Source organism: Apus apus, chromosome Z (assembly GCF_020740795.1).
Source record: "Apus apus isolate bApuApu2 chromosome Z, bApuApu2.pri.cur, whole genome shotgun sequence".
Lineage (NCBI taxonomy): Eukaryota > Metazoa > Chordata > Aves > Apodiformes > Apodidae > Apus > Apus apus.
In genome coordinates this window covers 19,635,170-19,651,506 of record NC_067312.1, presented here as the reverse complement: position 1 = coordinate 19,651,506, position 16,337 = coordinate 19,635,170, and the positions used below count along the sequence as shown (strand labels likewise).

The window sequence follows — 16,337 nt, the reverse complement described above, 5'->3', positions numbered from 1 at the left end:
AAATACTTGCTAGTTAACTTTGAACACATTTTAAGAACCCCAGTTACTGCTAATATGCATGCTGTCTCGCTGCCTGATGTTACATAGAGAAGAGTGATGCAGGTAAAATTAGTAAGTAATGATTAGCCTCAAACATTAAAATGTTCCAGCTAAAGCATAGCAAAATCTTAGATGGGACTTAAACATAACTTCAGAATAACACAGCACAGCAGTATAACCCAGTATTCCAACTACATGCCAAACTGTGGGGAATACATTCCTGTTCTCTGGTGTAAGAAAACTTACCCAAATCTGCAGATCTGTGTCAAGCTAGATTACAGATGTGAACAAAAATTTTATTCTATTTAGGCCTTAATGCTGCAGTTAAATTTTTGAAATGCAGTTAAATATTTGAAATGCTTTCTTGTCTTCATGTTCCTTTCCATCAAGAGAATGAACACTAATCTTGGACCGTGAGAAACACTGTATTACTTTTTAAGAATGTAGATAACAATTCTGCCAAAGGCTAGAATTAGTGCTGTGTTTTCCTAGGCCCAGTGTGCTTGGTTTTGCAATGCCTGGATTCTGGTAAAGAACATTATTATTATTAGATAGGAGTGGAAGCTGATAAAATTCTGAACAGTAGAAGCTGTATTTTGCCAGGCAATGTGATGATCTTCCCTCACAAAGAGATGAATGATAAATCTAATGATGTTTGGATACAAGGTGCAAACAAAACACCCATCCAGAACTCCTTGGTAACGACAAGCTGTGCCTCTCTTTTTAGTTGTTTAGTATAAAGATCAATGTTGTTAGAACAAATAATGACCAGCCCCATCTAGTCCTTTCTTGTTTTGACGCAACTAATAGTTATTCTTGTGATGCTAGAGTCTTAAAAATTGTTTCTTTAGTATATGTAAATAATGTAATCTTCCTCCTACTGATTAGTTACTTTAACTAGTTACATTCCAGTAAGTCATCTCAGGACACAGCCACTTTTGCCCCTTAAAAAGAAAAGCGGTCCCTGAAATCATTGCGGTGCTTGGCTATGTGGCATTTAAGTTTTGTCCATAAAATGCAAGGCAGCAAAGACTAGAAGCTTAAACCCCAGCCATCAGTTTGCTAAAAGCGCTTTTTACCGGCTCTTGGGGTTCCCTTCCATCACTGTGGGGAAAACCAATTAAAGCTCCCAGCACACCTTGGCCCTCTGAGGGGAGGAGGCCAGCAGCAACACACTCTCCTGCTGTGCTGAAGTTACGGGTCTCCTCCTGCCCTGTTGTGTGGCTGTTTCTCCCCACATGCTCCTTTGCCTTAGCGCTGGTACATGGCTGCCTGCTGCACAAACTGATCTGGTGAAGTTTGTGAACTTAGCAGAACATTGCTCCCTTTTGCTGAGATTATTAACTTGGATTTCTGTGTCTCCAGAACTAGCACAGGGAAGGAGCACACAGCCAGGGAGCAGAGTTGTCAGGCAAGCACAGCATCACCTTCATACACATATACATCACCTTTATACACAAAAATTAAAGTCTTAATGCCTTCATAAGGTCCAGTGACTCAAATTAGCAACGCGCAGCCACTACCTATAGGCTCCTGCTGGCTCTCTCACTCTGGCTCCATTATGAGCTGTTTCAGCTCATTACAACACAGGACACAAAGAGACGGCCAGGGCCTGTCGTGGTGGTGGGACTATGTTTAGCAAGTCAGATCAGCTCATGGGAGGGTTGATGAGCAGTGGCTAGGAAGGGATGGTGGCTTTAAGGGCAGGGAGGAGGGACAGATAAGCAGGATGAGCAGCAGCACTTACTTACACTCATACTTTTCCCCCTTTCCTTACCAGATTGCCATGGGAACTGCAGCCTCTATACCAGTCCCACTTAGATATACGTATGCTTGTATAGAAACATACCTGTGCATATGTATGAATATATAGACACACACATATAATAATAATATAATATGAATGAATATAAACACATACATAGTCTTCAGTAGTTTAACAGATTATACTTTTTCCAGCGCCTGACAAACTCATACTCAGTCCTTCCAAATCAGAAGGGGGAGAACACAGAGACATGGCTTGCCTGGATCTCACTCTCCATGCAGTTGCTCACATGTTACAACATGCAGCTGTGACAGATAAAACAGCTCCAAAAATGAAGCCCTGAGGGAAGCCCTCTGACCTGCCATGCCCAGCCCTTCAGGCTGGACTCCCTCTGCAGACAGGCATTTCAAACACAAGTGCACTAACTGGGAAAGCTGACAGAGGCTATGTGATGTCTCTCTGCTCTAAATCATACTGGTGATACTTCAGAATCTTGAATGCTGAATACTTCAGTGCCAAGTGCTTCAGTAGCCTGATTAAAAAATTGCTTTTTTAAAGTGAATTTCTGATTCTTGTGCTGACCCCTTGCAACTCCTTCCCCTAGCATGTCCTTCTTCTGTGGGCCACCTCTATTCTTTCTGAGAGTCTACAGCACCCCTGCAAACTTTGTTAGCTCACCCCTTGACCTTTCAAACACTTGTGTTCTCCTACCATGCCAAATCAACGGGGATTACATTTAAAAACTTAACCTCCTGGAGAAGTACTGTTGGCTGTAACCACCAGCTTCACCTTTTGAGATGTTAAAAGTCAGAACTTTGCAGACCATTTTTTTTCCTGAGGAGCCTAGTGAGAACCGCTGGGTGTCTCTTGATACAATCTTTTATTCCAAAATCTGATTTCACTATCTGAAAATCACCAGCTGGCTCTCAACATTTCCAATACTGTAGTGCCAAGGCCTCCATCCTTCTGCTGAGCAGGCACATGGATTCAGCCTAACCTGCTAAACTTCTCAGCCTTTCAACCCTCCTACAAGTTGGCAAGCTGCGCTTAAGTGCCTGCAATCAGAGGACTCCCCCACTGGCACCACCAGGACTACAAGGGCATTTTACCATAGGGATAAATAAACCTAAAACTGTGCAGTGGTAAACCTTTCTATTTTGTCTCACACACTCCTGGTTTTGCTCTTATGTTGGTGTGGTGGGTTGATCTTGGCTGGATGCCAGGTGCCCACCCAGCTGTTCTATCATTCCCCATCTCAGCAGGACAAGAGGGGGAGGAGGGAGAAGTAAGAAGAGCAAGAACTTGTAAATCAAGATAAAAGCAGTTTAATAAAGAAAAAGCAAAGGCCACACAGAAGCAAAGGAAAACAGTATTTATTATCCAGTTGCCACCAGCAGGTGATGTCCTGCCACTCCTGGGAAGCAGGGCCTCAGTACCAGCAGTGGCTGGTCCAGAAGACAAATACCTTAATAGCAACTCCCCTTCTCCTCCTCCCCTCCTCCTTTCTCTTAGCTTTTATTGCTAAGCATTATGCCACAGGGTATGGAATATCCCTTTGGTCAGCTTGGGACAATTGTCCTGGCTATGTCTCCTCCCAACTTCTTGCCCACCCCCAGCTTTCTGGCCTTTGGAGGGGCACTGGAGAGACAAGACCGCTGTGGGAGCACTGTGCCAGACACTGGTGTGTGAGCAGCAGCCCCTTCCAGCCACCAGAGCAGCACTGTGTGTGCTGCTGTGGGGATCATCAGCTCCATCCCAGCCAGGACCAACAGCTGGTGATCCTCACTGAAGATCCCAGCCAGCACATCACAGCTGCCAACAGATTAAAACATATACACTGGCTCCTGAATTAGTACAGTATTTAAACACGTGCAGACTATGGGTCTGCATCTGGGAGAAGGACTTTGCATGATGAGATCAAGAGATGCCCAGTAACCTCCTCCCAGAGGGAGCTGGGGAGAAGACCAAGCTCAGGAGAGAAGGGATCCTCAATGATGGAGGATGAATGTCCTTTTCAGTAGACTGGAGATCAATGCCCACTTTGTCTATCACTAGATGTTGTCCCCAGCACCTTCATAAAACCTGAGCCACATGCCACAATCCCATAGCTCTTCTATTTAAATCTTCCCAAAAAAGCCAGCCTTCTCTGGCTGGGAAGGTCTTCCAGATGAGTAGGAAAGATATGAAAGACAAGTTTCAGAGTTGGAAAGAGACAAAGAGTAACACAGACAGACAAGCTCTGCATTCTGAATGCTCCTGCAGCTAAGCAGGGCACCCTGGCTGCCCCAACCACCACCAGAATCATTAGAGCACACCATTTCCTGGCTCCTCCATTCTCACGAGCATACACCAACCACAAATTCATTGGAAGGCTTGCTTGGACTTTTGGAGTAAATACTTGGGATGATTTTTCTTTTACAAGCTGTTTTGCCAGACCCAAACACTGACAAGCTGTCACTTGTTTATTTTCTGAAGGCAGTTTGCAGACAGCAGGAAGAATTAATGTGGGAATAGCTGGCTTTGTTTATGCCAGTAACTCATTATAAAAAAATACACAGCACACTTGGTTGGCATTATTTTCTTCGTGAAGTTCTCGCTCTTTGAGAATAAAAGCTGTAGAAGTTGCCACATGCCAGGAAACTTTCACTGAACTATTGAAACTTGGATTGAATAGGGCTTCAGGACACATATCTTTCCTTGTACCCCACCACTCAAGCCAGGAGCTGACCTCTTGATGACAGTACACCATACAGGCACATCTAAAGCACATCTTAGGACTGTTCCAAAAGGCTTCATTATAACATTCAAACAACTACCTACACTGAAATACTTTCTTAAAGGAAGGAGATACCAAAGGGACCAATTCAAAGAAAACCAGAATGAGACTTTCTGTGCCACTTAGATCCCAACAAGTCCATGGGTCTGGATGGGATTCATCCTAGGGTGCTGAGGGAGCTGGCGGAGGAACTGACCAAGCCGCTCTCAATCATTTATCACCAGCTGTGGGGAACAGTCCATCTTCTCTCCCCCCACATAAGACTAAACAAAATGCCTTTCAAGCCAGCAAAGCAAGAGTGGTGTGTTTTGCTGATGTAGCCAAGGACAGACTGGAACAGGCCCCTTGCTCTACCAGATAAGTCCACAGCAAGAAAAGAGCATAAGGGTTATGATAACTGGCAGGAAAATGGACAATAGGTTAAAGAAGTCTCTGACAGAGTACGTACCTGGCCAGTGCTAACTGGCTAACTTGACAGTGGTACTTAATTCTAACCGTGATTTCTGATCTATAAAGGAGGGTGAGTTCTGCAGGCTCTCTGCCTGCCTGGGGGAGACCCTGCTGCAGCACCAGCAGCTGCCTGGAACCCCAGCCCTGCTGCCCAGAGGAGCCGAAGGGGGCACCTGTACCCGCTCCGCGGGGAGCCAGCCCGGCTGGAGCTGCCCGAGCCCAACACCGGAGCCAAACTGGACCGGAGCCGCAGCTGCCCACCTCCCCGTCCCGTCCCCCCCCCGTCTACGCCCCCCATCCCTAATTTCCCTGCCGGGCTCAACTCCTACCCTTTTACTCCACTGATTCCACACCCCTCCCTCAGAGTTTACATTTAATAAGACCATTGTACCTTTGAATTATTTCCCTGACATATCCCTAGCCTACCTCTCCTGAAGATTGGTCCCTCAGTCCCTCAGTTTGTGTTAACCCTTAATAAACCAGTTAATTCATAAACTCAACACTGGTCTCAGTAACAATTTCTGGGTGTGGTGTGGGTGATGTTCTAAGCTCTGCTCTACAATTCAATCCCGCAGCAATCGACCCTCTGTGCGAGGGGAGCACCACGCCTGCCCTTGGTCTGTTTTAAAGACCCCTCCACGCTATGGGGGAAGTCGCAGAAGCATCCTGACAGCCAGTAGCTTCTATGACAGCACTGGCTCGTGACACCAGTCCTGGCTGACTGGGGAGGTCCCAGATGACTGGAGGTTGGCCAATGTGATGCCCACCCACAAGAAGGACCAGAAGGAGGATCCAGGGAACTATAGGCCTGTCAGCCTGACCTCGGTGCCTGGCAAGATTATGGAACAGGTCATCCCGAGTGCCATCAAGTGCAGGTAGAAGACAACCAGGGGGTCAGGTCCAGCCAACATGGGTTTAGGAAAGGAAGATCCTGCTTGAGCAGTTTCATCTCCTTCTATGACTGGGTGACCCGCCTAGCAGATGTCTGTCTCACTGCTCTGTTACAGGGCAGGTTGGGCTGTGTCCAGCCTTTTTCCAGTCTCCTGGGGTAGAAGTTGCTGTGGCTGCTCTTTAAACAGGGGAAGGCTGTGGATGTGGTCTACCTCGACTTCAGCAAGGCCTCTGACACAGTCTCCCACAGCATCCTCCTGGAGAAGCCAGCAATCCACAGCTTGGACAGGTGCCCCCTTCGCTGGGTTGAAAACTGGTTGGATGACCAGGCCCAGAGAGTGATGGTGAATGGAGCTACAACCAGCTGGTGTCTGGTGACCAGTGGTGTCCCTCAGGGATCAGTGCTGGGTCCAGTTCTATTCAACATCTTTATTGATGACCTGGATGTGGGGATGGAGTCCACCCTCAGAAGGTTCACAGATCACACCAAGCTGGGGGGAGTGTTGATCTGCCAGAGGGCAGGAAGAAGCTGCAGAGGGACCTGGACAGGCTGGGTCAATGGGCTGAGGCCAAAGGCATGAAATTCAACAAGACCAAGTGCAGGGTCCTGCACTTTGGCCACAATAACCCCAGGCAGCACTACAGGCTGGGGGAAGAGTGGCTGGAGAGCAGCTCAGCAGAGAGGGACCTGGGAGTACTGGCTGACAACCAGTTGAACATGAGCCAGCAGTGTGCCCAGGTGGCCTGGAAGGCCAATGGCATCCTGGCTTGTATCAGGAATAGCGTGGCCAGCAGGAGGAGGGATGTAATTCTCCCCCTGTGCACAGCACTGGTGAGGCCTCACCTCCAGTACTGTGTGCAGTTCTGGGCCCCTCACTTCAAGAAGGATATTGAGGTGCTGGAGCAGGTCCAGAGGAGAGCAACAAGGCTGGTGAAAGGAGTAAAGGGAAAGTCTTATAGGGACAGGCTGAGGGAGCTGGGGTTGTTTAGCCTGGAGAAGAGGAGACTCAGGGGGGACCTTATCACTCTCTTCAACTACCTGAAGGGAGGTTGTAGTCAGGTGGGGGCTGGGCTCTTTTTGCAGGCAACTAGCAACAAGACAAAGAGGGCCTGGCCTCAAGCTGCTCCAGGGGAGGTTTAGGTTGGATATTAGGAAGTACTTCTTCAGGGAAAGGGTGATTAGGCATTGGAATGGGTTTCCCAGGGAAGTGGTGGAGGCACCATCTCTGGAAGTGTTCAAGGAAAGGCTGGATGTGGCACTTGGTGCCATGGTCTGGCTGGTGTGGTGGTGTTAGGTCATAGGCTGGACTTGATGATCTTAAAGGTCTTTTCCAGCCTTGGTGACTCCGTTATTCTGAGAACTAGTAATTACTGTGAACTACGAGGATTATCAAAGGAATAGTTCACAAGAGGCAAGTAATTTTTACTAATTGTAAATTGTAAATTTTTACTAATTGTAATGCCATTCTAAGCATAAGAAGTGAAATAGCAAAACAGTAAAACTGAGTCACAGTTACAGACAAGTGTGTGAACTAGAAGATTAAATGACACGAACAGAACTTAAGTTTTTATTTTATGAGCTATTATTGTATGGGCACCAATAAGCAATATTATCAACAACAGTAAACAGCTGAGAACCTAATGATGTGAGCAGTTGAAATTTCACCTCTGCATCAAGTGTGGAGTATTTTCAGGGAAATAACAGCCTGCAGCTTTCTAAAGAGTAAAGCTACAGCCCTCCATTATGTAAAAACACTCATGAAGCTTGAGGTTACATACACAGTATTTTAATGACATAGATTTCTTCAGTCTCAAATCTATTAATTCAGTTGACAACAGTGTAGTAATTAGAAAAAAGTTCTTCTCCTTGCTTGATGTCTCTGAGAGTGACAAGCACTACACATCTTAGGTGGCTGTAAGAAAAGGAAAAGCAAAACAGCTGCATTTCCCTCGCTTTCATGGTGAGGAACTAAAACAATGGCACTGTCCAAATTACTTTTGGGAGTAATATGAATAATGCAGCCCAGGGAGTCTGGGAAAACAACACTGAAATACAGGTAGCAAAAAGCAAGCAAACCCAATACAATTACTAAAAAAAGCACAGCCTATGAGGGTATGCAAATAATCTTTCCACTCACACAATTACCCATAAATTAAAAGAATTAGTCAAGACAGAATAAAAGACACTCCACAGAGGAGAAGCTACAGCGAAGTTCGTGGAGCAGAATCATTCCTCTGGACACACCTGCCCACAGGTGCTAGTTGGCTAAACACACTCTCAGCCAAACTGCATCCAGAAAGACAGCTCTGACCTGTACCAGGGATCTGCTGGAATCTCCAATGATGGGCACATTCTCAGTAAACCCCAGGCTGAAACCAGTGGCTGGAAGTTTTCTTACACAGAGATTTAGGAAACCACTCCCCTAAACTTATTTTAAGTAAAAGACCATGCCTCAAACCTGAAGTATCTATTCTAGAAAGGAGAGCACGCTGTTCTGATGCTGGTGAAAGTAAAGAACAGCATCAATCCAAACCATCTTCACTGCTAAGAAACTTAGTGTGAGGCCACTTCGAAACAAATCAAACAGCAAGACAAAGAAGTGCTGCAAACTCCTTTACAAGACAGAAGACCTAGAAACCAGATTACCTATGCTGTCAGTACTGCAAATACCACTATCAAAACAAGCAGCTAGAAGCAGACAGGATGTTTGATCTAGCGGCTGTACACTGCAAGAATTCATGACTGAAAGACTACATTTTCTTGGGCAGATTCCATGGAAGAGAGCCAAATTTCTCTGCCTTAAACAGTTCTGGAGCACAGCTTTGCTCACTGCACTTTCACACTTCAAGAATCCAGGCTTTCTGTAAGTTCTGTCTTACCTCTTTTATTAGCATTTATTATCTGCAGATTACAGCTGCATTTTTAACCTTGCCTGAACAAAGTCTCAGTTTAATCAGAAAAATGGTTTCTCCAATACTCATTGTATCTTTCTCCAACCAAATTTCAGAGTCTGAAAAGAGCTTCAGAATTACACTAAAAGCCAGGACGATCTGCTCTAAAGTCCCTATACATCCTCTAGATGAAGAGTATTATTTGATTCATGAAGGTAGAAACTGAACTGGAAGTGCAATTTCTGTGGTGTGTTAAATTCAGGACTAACATTACAATTTACTTTCTCACAGCTTCAAAGTTATTCTTTACTATATCCCAGTACACCACACTCACTCCCAGACATAGAGTCTGCCTTTGCTGTCTAAATTGCTCCTTTCACATACTAATCTAATTGTCAATTATCTCACATTTCCAAATAAAAATCTGAGGAAAGTTTCTAAGTGTTTGAACTTCTAAAAGAGGTGGATTTTCAGGTCATAATGAGGATGATGTAATTGTGCATTGTATCGAAAACTAACATGTTTAAACTGCATAGTATTTCACTTGTGCCAATACAAATTAGTTTTGGGCTGCTTCTTGCAAATTCATCTGCTTATTCTTCACATAACCAGAAGACACAGCGAACAGGAGAGTAAGAAGCTTAAATCTCAACTATCTTAGATGGGCTTTGATTAGTTAAGGGTTGCTGTTACATTTGAAACACATACTGAAAAACGTCAGTACTGTAATACAAGCAAAACATAACTAGTGATTTATGGTTTCTGAAAAAAAATCACACTATAATGTCATCACTGCTCATAAAACCGTATCTTCAGAGCTATGCTGAGCTGTGAAGATGTGGGAAAAAAAAAACCAAAAAGACATAGTCTTGTAAATAAATAAAGTCTATTCAAAGAGCTAACTTTTCCATACAGGTGCACACTTCCATGTCACTCATCTTCATATGGAATAATATTATCATTCAATGATGTTTTTAATTTTTATACAGACAGTACGTTTTGTATCATCAAATCTACCAGTTCTTTGATTTGCTGCTAACCTCTCTATGTCATGGCTGTAGACGATGTTTGGAAGATACTGCTTCAGTTCTACTGGAAAATATCCTGGCACATCAAACTCCTGATAACACACGTTGGCTGCTTTTTCTAGAAATAAGAGAAAAAAAAATCTCCATGATACTGACAAAATCTCAAGATAGGGCTTAGAGACGTGCTAAAATATCAAATGTACTACTACAAAAGTACCAGATGTTTCATCAAGCCTGAAAACCATGCCTGTTGGGAGCTACTACACTCCTCTGAAGCTGTATTTTGAATTCATGCACAAGATCCACAACCAACTATAGGAGCTTTAATTCATCTTCACTGCATTAAACAGGATGACCTGATTATTAACGTGTATGAAGTGGCACACGTGTAACGTCAGAGGCAGCCTGCAGCACTCTAAGATACCGTTAATACACAACAGTTGTTTTTTACAGTTAAAAAATCTCACAAAAAACCAATATTGCTGGCAAAACATACAGCCAGAGAGAAAATCACCATTTGTCCAGCAGGAAGGAGTGAGCTGAAAGAAGGGAGTTTCATGGGGCAGACCTTGTCTCCCTGCCCATCAATACCTGCTTGGCTACTCCACCGATCTTTCTGGATGTTGCATGGAGGCAGGACACTTTTAGCGTAATGCAAGCTCTGAAAGCCACTCAGCAGACAGACCTGGTAGCAACTGCACTTCTTGTACCTCACCATTTTCAAGAGTTGATTCATTTCCCTACACCTTAAGATCAACACATACCATGTGAAACAGAATAAATAAGTACTTCCCCTCTTCAAGTCCAACAGCTTTATCACACCAAGAGACCCCTAGATTTTGTGCACAAATGTAAAGAAATCTAAAAATGTATTATAGTCCAAACTGAGCAGTGATAGGAGCTTACTGTTCACATCACAGCGTGCTCAGGAAGCCTGCTGGAACCACATGGGGAGAACATGTCTGCAACTTCGTGCTGCATATGGACCCTGAGTTCAGTGGACTTTTGCCAGATATCCTTTCCCATCTCACATTTTGGGATGTGTGCCTTTCATTCTACATGACATGAGGGAGAGTGCAGGAAAAGAACACAGATATTTGAGGTATTGCTGGGCTGAATGATTTTAACACCCAGCTGCCACAAAAGGCCCCAGGAACTTGTATCATGTAAGTGCTTATCTCGTTTTAAATAGCACTATTGTGCCCAGAGACGAGTATCTGATTCTCTGTGTCACCTTCAAAATAATTTTTATCCATATAGACAAACTCAAGCATGGAAAATTTACCTGGCAACTTACCATGTGAGCAGTTGTTGACATATTGTCCCACTGCCAGTGGGTTTTGCAGGGCAGCTGTGAGCCAGCTCTCATCGCTCATTTGAAATGGGCCAAGTTGATCTCTCCTGCTGCAAGACCTGGAATGATCAACAGCATTAATGTCAATCACACTGGGGCACAGAATGCATGTGCACAAACACCTTGATGATACTTCCAAAAGGACACTTAAACCTCCCACTTGTGCATGTGGTGTCTTTCAGACTCTGGTGGAAGAACCCACACAAAGCAACCAGGTACAACTCCAGAAATCACATCAATTGTTACCACTAGAAAAGTGTCAACACATCTCTAAAGATGTGAAGGCTTGTTACAGTATAAACTTCATTCTCAGAATAAAAAGCTGCTACTAGGAGGTATCAGTATTCAAATTAGGTATTTAGATTATTTTGCCTGTTACTAATTTTATTTTATTTTCACCTTACATATAAACACAAATTACTACAAATTATATCTGAAGTTTAGCTAAAAAAGTCCAGGCTAGCTGAGACAGGGGAACTGCAGAGTGGACATTAGGAAAAGGTTCTTCATGGAGCGGGTTGTGGGTCATGGGAACAGGATCCCCAGGGAAGTGGTGATGGCACCAAGCCTGTCAGAGCTCAAGGAGCATCCAGACGACACTCTTTTTAGTCACATGGTTTAGTTTTAGGTCATCCTGCAAGGAGCAGAGAGTTGGACTTGATGATCCTCATGGGTCCTTTCCAATGTAAGATATTAACAATGGTCACTGCTCCCTTCTGAAGTGCTGCTCATCTGTAGATCACAGCCAGAGATACAAGACTGACCTTTTTGTTATTAGCAATTCCATTGGAGGGTTTGTTATTTTTTTCCATCCACTTAGCAGATCTGAATAGAAGCTCAGAAGAATTTAAAAGAATTTATGCTACATCCTGCTCCTATTAAAACTATTTTCTTTACAAGGCACCTCACTGGTGTTACAGATGAAGACGTAAGCATGTAACAGATCATCACAATCAGCAGCTCCCACCCTTGTGTTGTTTGCCTTATGACACACAGAGGTGGATGACACTCAAATATAAATCACTTTAGGGTAAGACAAGATGAAATGAGACAATCAGCATCACTGATTTAAATCAGTTGAGTGACAATCCGGTTTCTTTTGCCTGCTTACCTGTACACTGATCTTGACAGTCCTTTATCATTCCCATCAATAAGGATACCATCTATGCACCTAAAAATAAAGGGATTGCCAAGGGACTGGAAAAAGATGGGCTCATGTTTTCTGTATACTGTACCTGTTGCAAGACAGACATGATTATTTCAGAAGAAAATTAATTTAGTCAGAATGGGCTTACTAAAACATCCAGTCCTCTCCACACAGAACTTCAGAGGGGAAGGAGGGGGTACGACAGAACTTCTCTCTCATTTAATGACATTAACACTTGTAAATCCACATTAGCTCAGACACATCTTTGTGGGATGCACAAAACCACATACATGAGCAGAGATACTCCAAAGAGAGAAACCGATGGAAATCATTAAAGAGAAAGCCTGTGTCCAGTTATCAATGTGACAGATAGAAATGGCATCACAGCCTCTTGGTCTCCTTCAGAGGAGTAGTCAAATGATCTTTGTTCAAGAAAGTGCCGCTCAGATATTAAGGTGTTTTGCTACTGCTATCAGGACTCTTTGAAAAGCACACACAGCGCAAAGAACCTGAAACACCCCCACTAGCACCCTGATCAGAGATTTTGTCTGGTACAGAAGAGGGAACTTGTCAAATGCAGAGCAGACAAATCACTTCAGCAGACCACTTCACAAAGCTGTGGGCAGGATTTAACCTGCCCCGGGTTCCAAGCACAGAAGTGACAGCAGACTGGCTTCAATTGTTCATGGCACTGCAGTCCTGCATTCCTCACACCCACTACATCTTTAGCAACTCCCTGCCGAAATCTTTTGTTGCCACCTCGGGAGGACTCAGGCAAGTGCCCCACCTGCAGGCTGCACTGACTGCCAGGGAGGCAGGAGGGCACTGACCTGCTCTCCCCACACAGTCCCTGCCTCACCCAGCAGCCCTGCAGTTCCCTTTATATGCTTTTTAAGAAATTTGAGCAAATACAGCTCCAAGAAATGGGGGAAAGTAAAACATGTTTCACAGTGGAGATTTTTGAAAAGAGGTTTATTTTCATTCTCCAATTTTTATTTCTGTGCTCTGAAAAAGATCAGGGTCTTGCCTGCTGATCTGTGTGGAGATCTCGAACCCCCATTTTTCAGATCCTTATCCAGAACAAACCCCAAAGAATTAAACTGTACTGTTCATCTACTTGAAACTGCTGCTCACTTCCTTTTGTGTTTAAAGAATCTGGAACAACTTTTCTAGCAGCTGAAAAAATCAGACTTTCAGTACTAAAAGTTTTTTCTATCAGCAGAATTAGTCCCCTAATAGCGCTTTGCTTATTTCCAAAATAAGTCTCATACAGTTCTCTGTATGAACTGTCAGTTCATACAGAAACATTCTCATGCACCATAACTTGTGATTTTGACAGAAATAAAACCCATAAAATAAAAATTAGTGCAGAACTTTTGCATTCTGTAATTAGATGGTTAGAAATCACACCTAACTTAATCAGAAAAAGAACCATTTCATTACCAGGATACATAGATACAAGCGTCCCTTTCGGTACAAAACCTTTGGAAACAAAGACTCCAGTCCCAGCAGACACCAGGGAGCTTCTGTCTCGAGTAGTAGTGAACCCCAGTGTTTTAAACAGAATTTCTTCTGGACTAAACACATGTTGGCTGTGATGGTTACATGAATTTAATTTTGATTGCTTCTGCTCAAGAGTCAGCAATTCCAAGTATTTACATTTGATTTCTGGAAGTAAGGCAAAAATATGTGCTTGTCTACTAAAGTCATTTATGAACAGAGCTTTAAACAGTTTCAGTAGTGTTTCAAAGATATCTTCATCAGAGATAATTTTGTCTTGGGAGCCTTTGGGAACATATCGGAGGGTCCTGTAAAGAAAAAAAAAAGTATTCTAAGGTTACAGCTTTCCTAAATAAAATACAGAAGAGCCATTTTCCATCAGCAAGTTATATGCACTGTTGTTTCAAATAAACACAAACTCTAAACAATATACCATCATCTCTTTAAAGCAAGTCAAGTAGGTTAAATCCCATTGAGCTCTTAGCAACAAACATACAAAGACCAAGTATTTGCCGAAGTTTATAAATACATATAGTTTTGTCTAGGACAGAGCTAATTTTCTCCTTAGTAGCTAGAACAGCATTTTATTTTGGATCTAGTACGGCATTTGGTATGAGACAAATGTTGATAATATACTGGTGGTTTTAGCTGAGAAGAAATCAAGGACTTTTAAACTTCCTGTGCTTTGCTAGCGTACGAGAAGCTGGGAGGCCACGCAGCCAGAGCAAGAGGCACAAACTGGCAAATGGGATATTCCATATTATGCAACGCCATGCCCAGTACATGTATCAGGGTTGGCCAGGTGTTCTCTTGCAGGATTGCAGTTTTGGGACTTTCTTCCACCAGGATCACCAGCCAAAGATGGGGTGGGCACAGCGGTCAGTGGGTGGTGACCAGCTGCACCGTGCACCACTTGTTTCTGTATGCTCTTACTCTTTCCTTTGATTTCAATTACTACATTGCTTTTATCTCAACCTTCGAGTCGCTTTACCTCTCCTAGGGAGGGAGCTGCTGCGCGGCACTTGGGAGCTACCCCGCCAGCAGCTCCACGCACTTCGATCGAGGCGAGGACAAGTATTACGCTGACGGGGGAGGTGCTAATTCATGCTACTGAGAACAACGTATTCACTCCAATTCAAGCACTGCTTCATAGCTTCGGAAAGTGGGCAAACACATCTTGCCGAAAAACAAACAAAGAACAAAAAAACCCCAAATAAGACGCCCCGGAACAAAACCTTTCTACTTCTAACGCGAAGCGCCGCTTTACCCAGGCAGGAGAGCCTGACGCCCGCCCAGGGACACACCCGGCCGAACGCTTCGGCAGAGCAGCCCCTCCCACGGACAGACCCCGGCCGCCCCCGCGCAGGGGGCAGCCAGCTGCCGGCCACAGCTGCCCCTCGCCCCGAGACGGGCTCTCAGCAGCTCCAGCAGCCGCCGGAGCCCGGAAAGCCCGGCGGGGCACCCACCAAGCGGCACAGGCTGCCGCCGCCTCGCGCCGCCGGAGGGCAGGAAGGGCAGCGGCCGGACCTCCCCCTCTAGCAGCCCCACCGCTGCCCCCCAGGGCCCGCCCCTCCGCCTCACCGACGCTTGCGGCGGAGGTTGAGGGCCAGCCAGGGCACGAAGCGGTACTTGTAGCCGTCCCACCGCCGCCGCAAGCCCCGCAACATGGCGCCCGCCCCGCCGCGCTGCGCCCGCTCCAGCACCGCCCCGGCCGCGGCCCGGCCGCCCCCCGCCGCGGGCTCAGCCAATCCCCGCTCCGGATGGGCGGCCTGATTTGAATGCTGAGCTGCCATTGGTCGGTGACCTGTTGCCGCGGGGCGGGGCGGGGCCCGCCCTTCGTCCCGCGGCCCGAGGGACCCCGGGAGCAGCCCCGGGGACCCGCCGTCCCCGCCTGGGAGCAGCGCCGGGGACCCGCCGTCCCCCTGGAGCCGCCGTCCCCGCCTGGGAGCAGCCCCGGGGACCCGCCGTCCCCCTGCAGCCGCCGTCCCCGCCTGGGAGCAGCCCCGGGGACCCGCCGTCCCCCTGGAGCCGCCGTCCCCGCCTGGGAGCAGCCCCGGGGACCCGCCGTCCCCCTGCAGCCGCCGTCCCCGCCTGGGAGCAGCCCCGGGGACCCGCCGTCCCCCTGGAGCCGCCGTCCCCGCCTGGGAGCCGATCCCTGGGCCGTGCAGCAGCGGCTTCACACGCGTGCAGGGAGAGCGGCTTCCACACAGGGGAGGAAAGGAGGCCACCTGCGAGGAAGGTGAGCAACTTTTTAATGCCAACATTGGAGTTGTTGATGGATGAAATTGGTCTCCAGGGCAGCTGGGACGCCCTGTTCTTCCACGGCTGGCAGCAGGTGAAGAGCTGGTTAACCACAGGTAGCGTGGTATATTTGCACCACAAAACGGGAGGGCTGCGGGCCTTTTCCTTTCCTGGGAAAGAAAGCGGATGTCCATGCGTGCACACTTGTGTATCATGGAATCAGAGACTCTCAAGATGGTCAAGTCCAACCCCCC

The 16,337-nt window shown here is 46.1% G+C and overlaps 1 protein-coding gene across 2 annotated transcripts; it reads right to left on the bottom strand.

The window, feature by feature from the left end:
- Positions 1–7,461: 7,461 nt before the first annotated feature.
- SETD9 (SET domain containing 9) lies at positions 7,462–15,542 on the bottom strand. Of its 2 annotated transcripts, XM_051643222.1 has the most exons (6): positions 15,424–15,542; positions 13,786–14,150; positions 12,307–12,430; positions 11,139–11,254; positions 9,854–9,959; positions 7,462–7,834 (listed from the first exon to the last, which is right to left on the bottom strand). In XM_051643222.1, the coding sequence occupies exons 1-6, from the start codon at positions 15,507–15,509 to the stop codon at positions 7,747–7,749; spliced, it is 885 nt and encodes a 294-aa protein (XP_051499182.1). In that variant the 5' UTR covers positions 15,510–15,542; the 3' UTR covers positions 7,462–7,746. The 2 variants fall into 2 exon arrangements, with proteins under 2 accessions (XP_051499182.1, XP_051499183.1); XM_051643223.1 differs by lacking the exon at positions 9,854–9,959.
- Positions 15,543–16,337: the final 795 nt, after the last annotated feature.

Bases quoted from the DNA above. Each gene is read 5' to 3' on its own strand.
- SETD9 (XM_051643222.1), bottom strand. From the start codon at position 15,509: ATGTTGCGGGGCTTGCGGCGGCGGTGGGACGGCTACAAGTACCGCTTC. The intron at 9,960-11,138 runs GTAAGTTGCCAG...TCTTATTTCTAG, and splicing joins TGTCAACAACTGCTCACATG to AAAAAGCAGCCAACGTGTGT. The intron at 7,835-9,853 runs GTTAGCAGCAAA...CTTTTCTTACAG, and splicing joins TACAGCCATGACATAGAGAG to CCACCTAAGATGTGTAGTGC.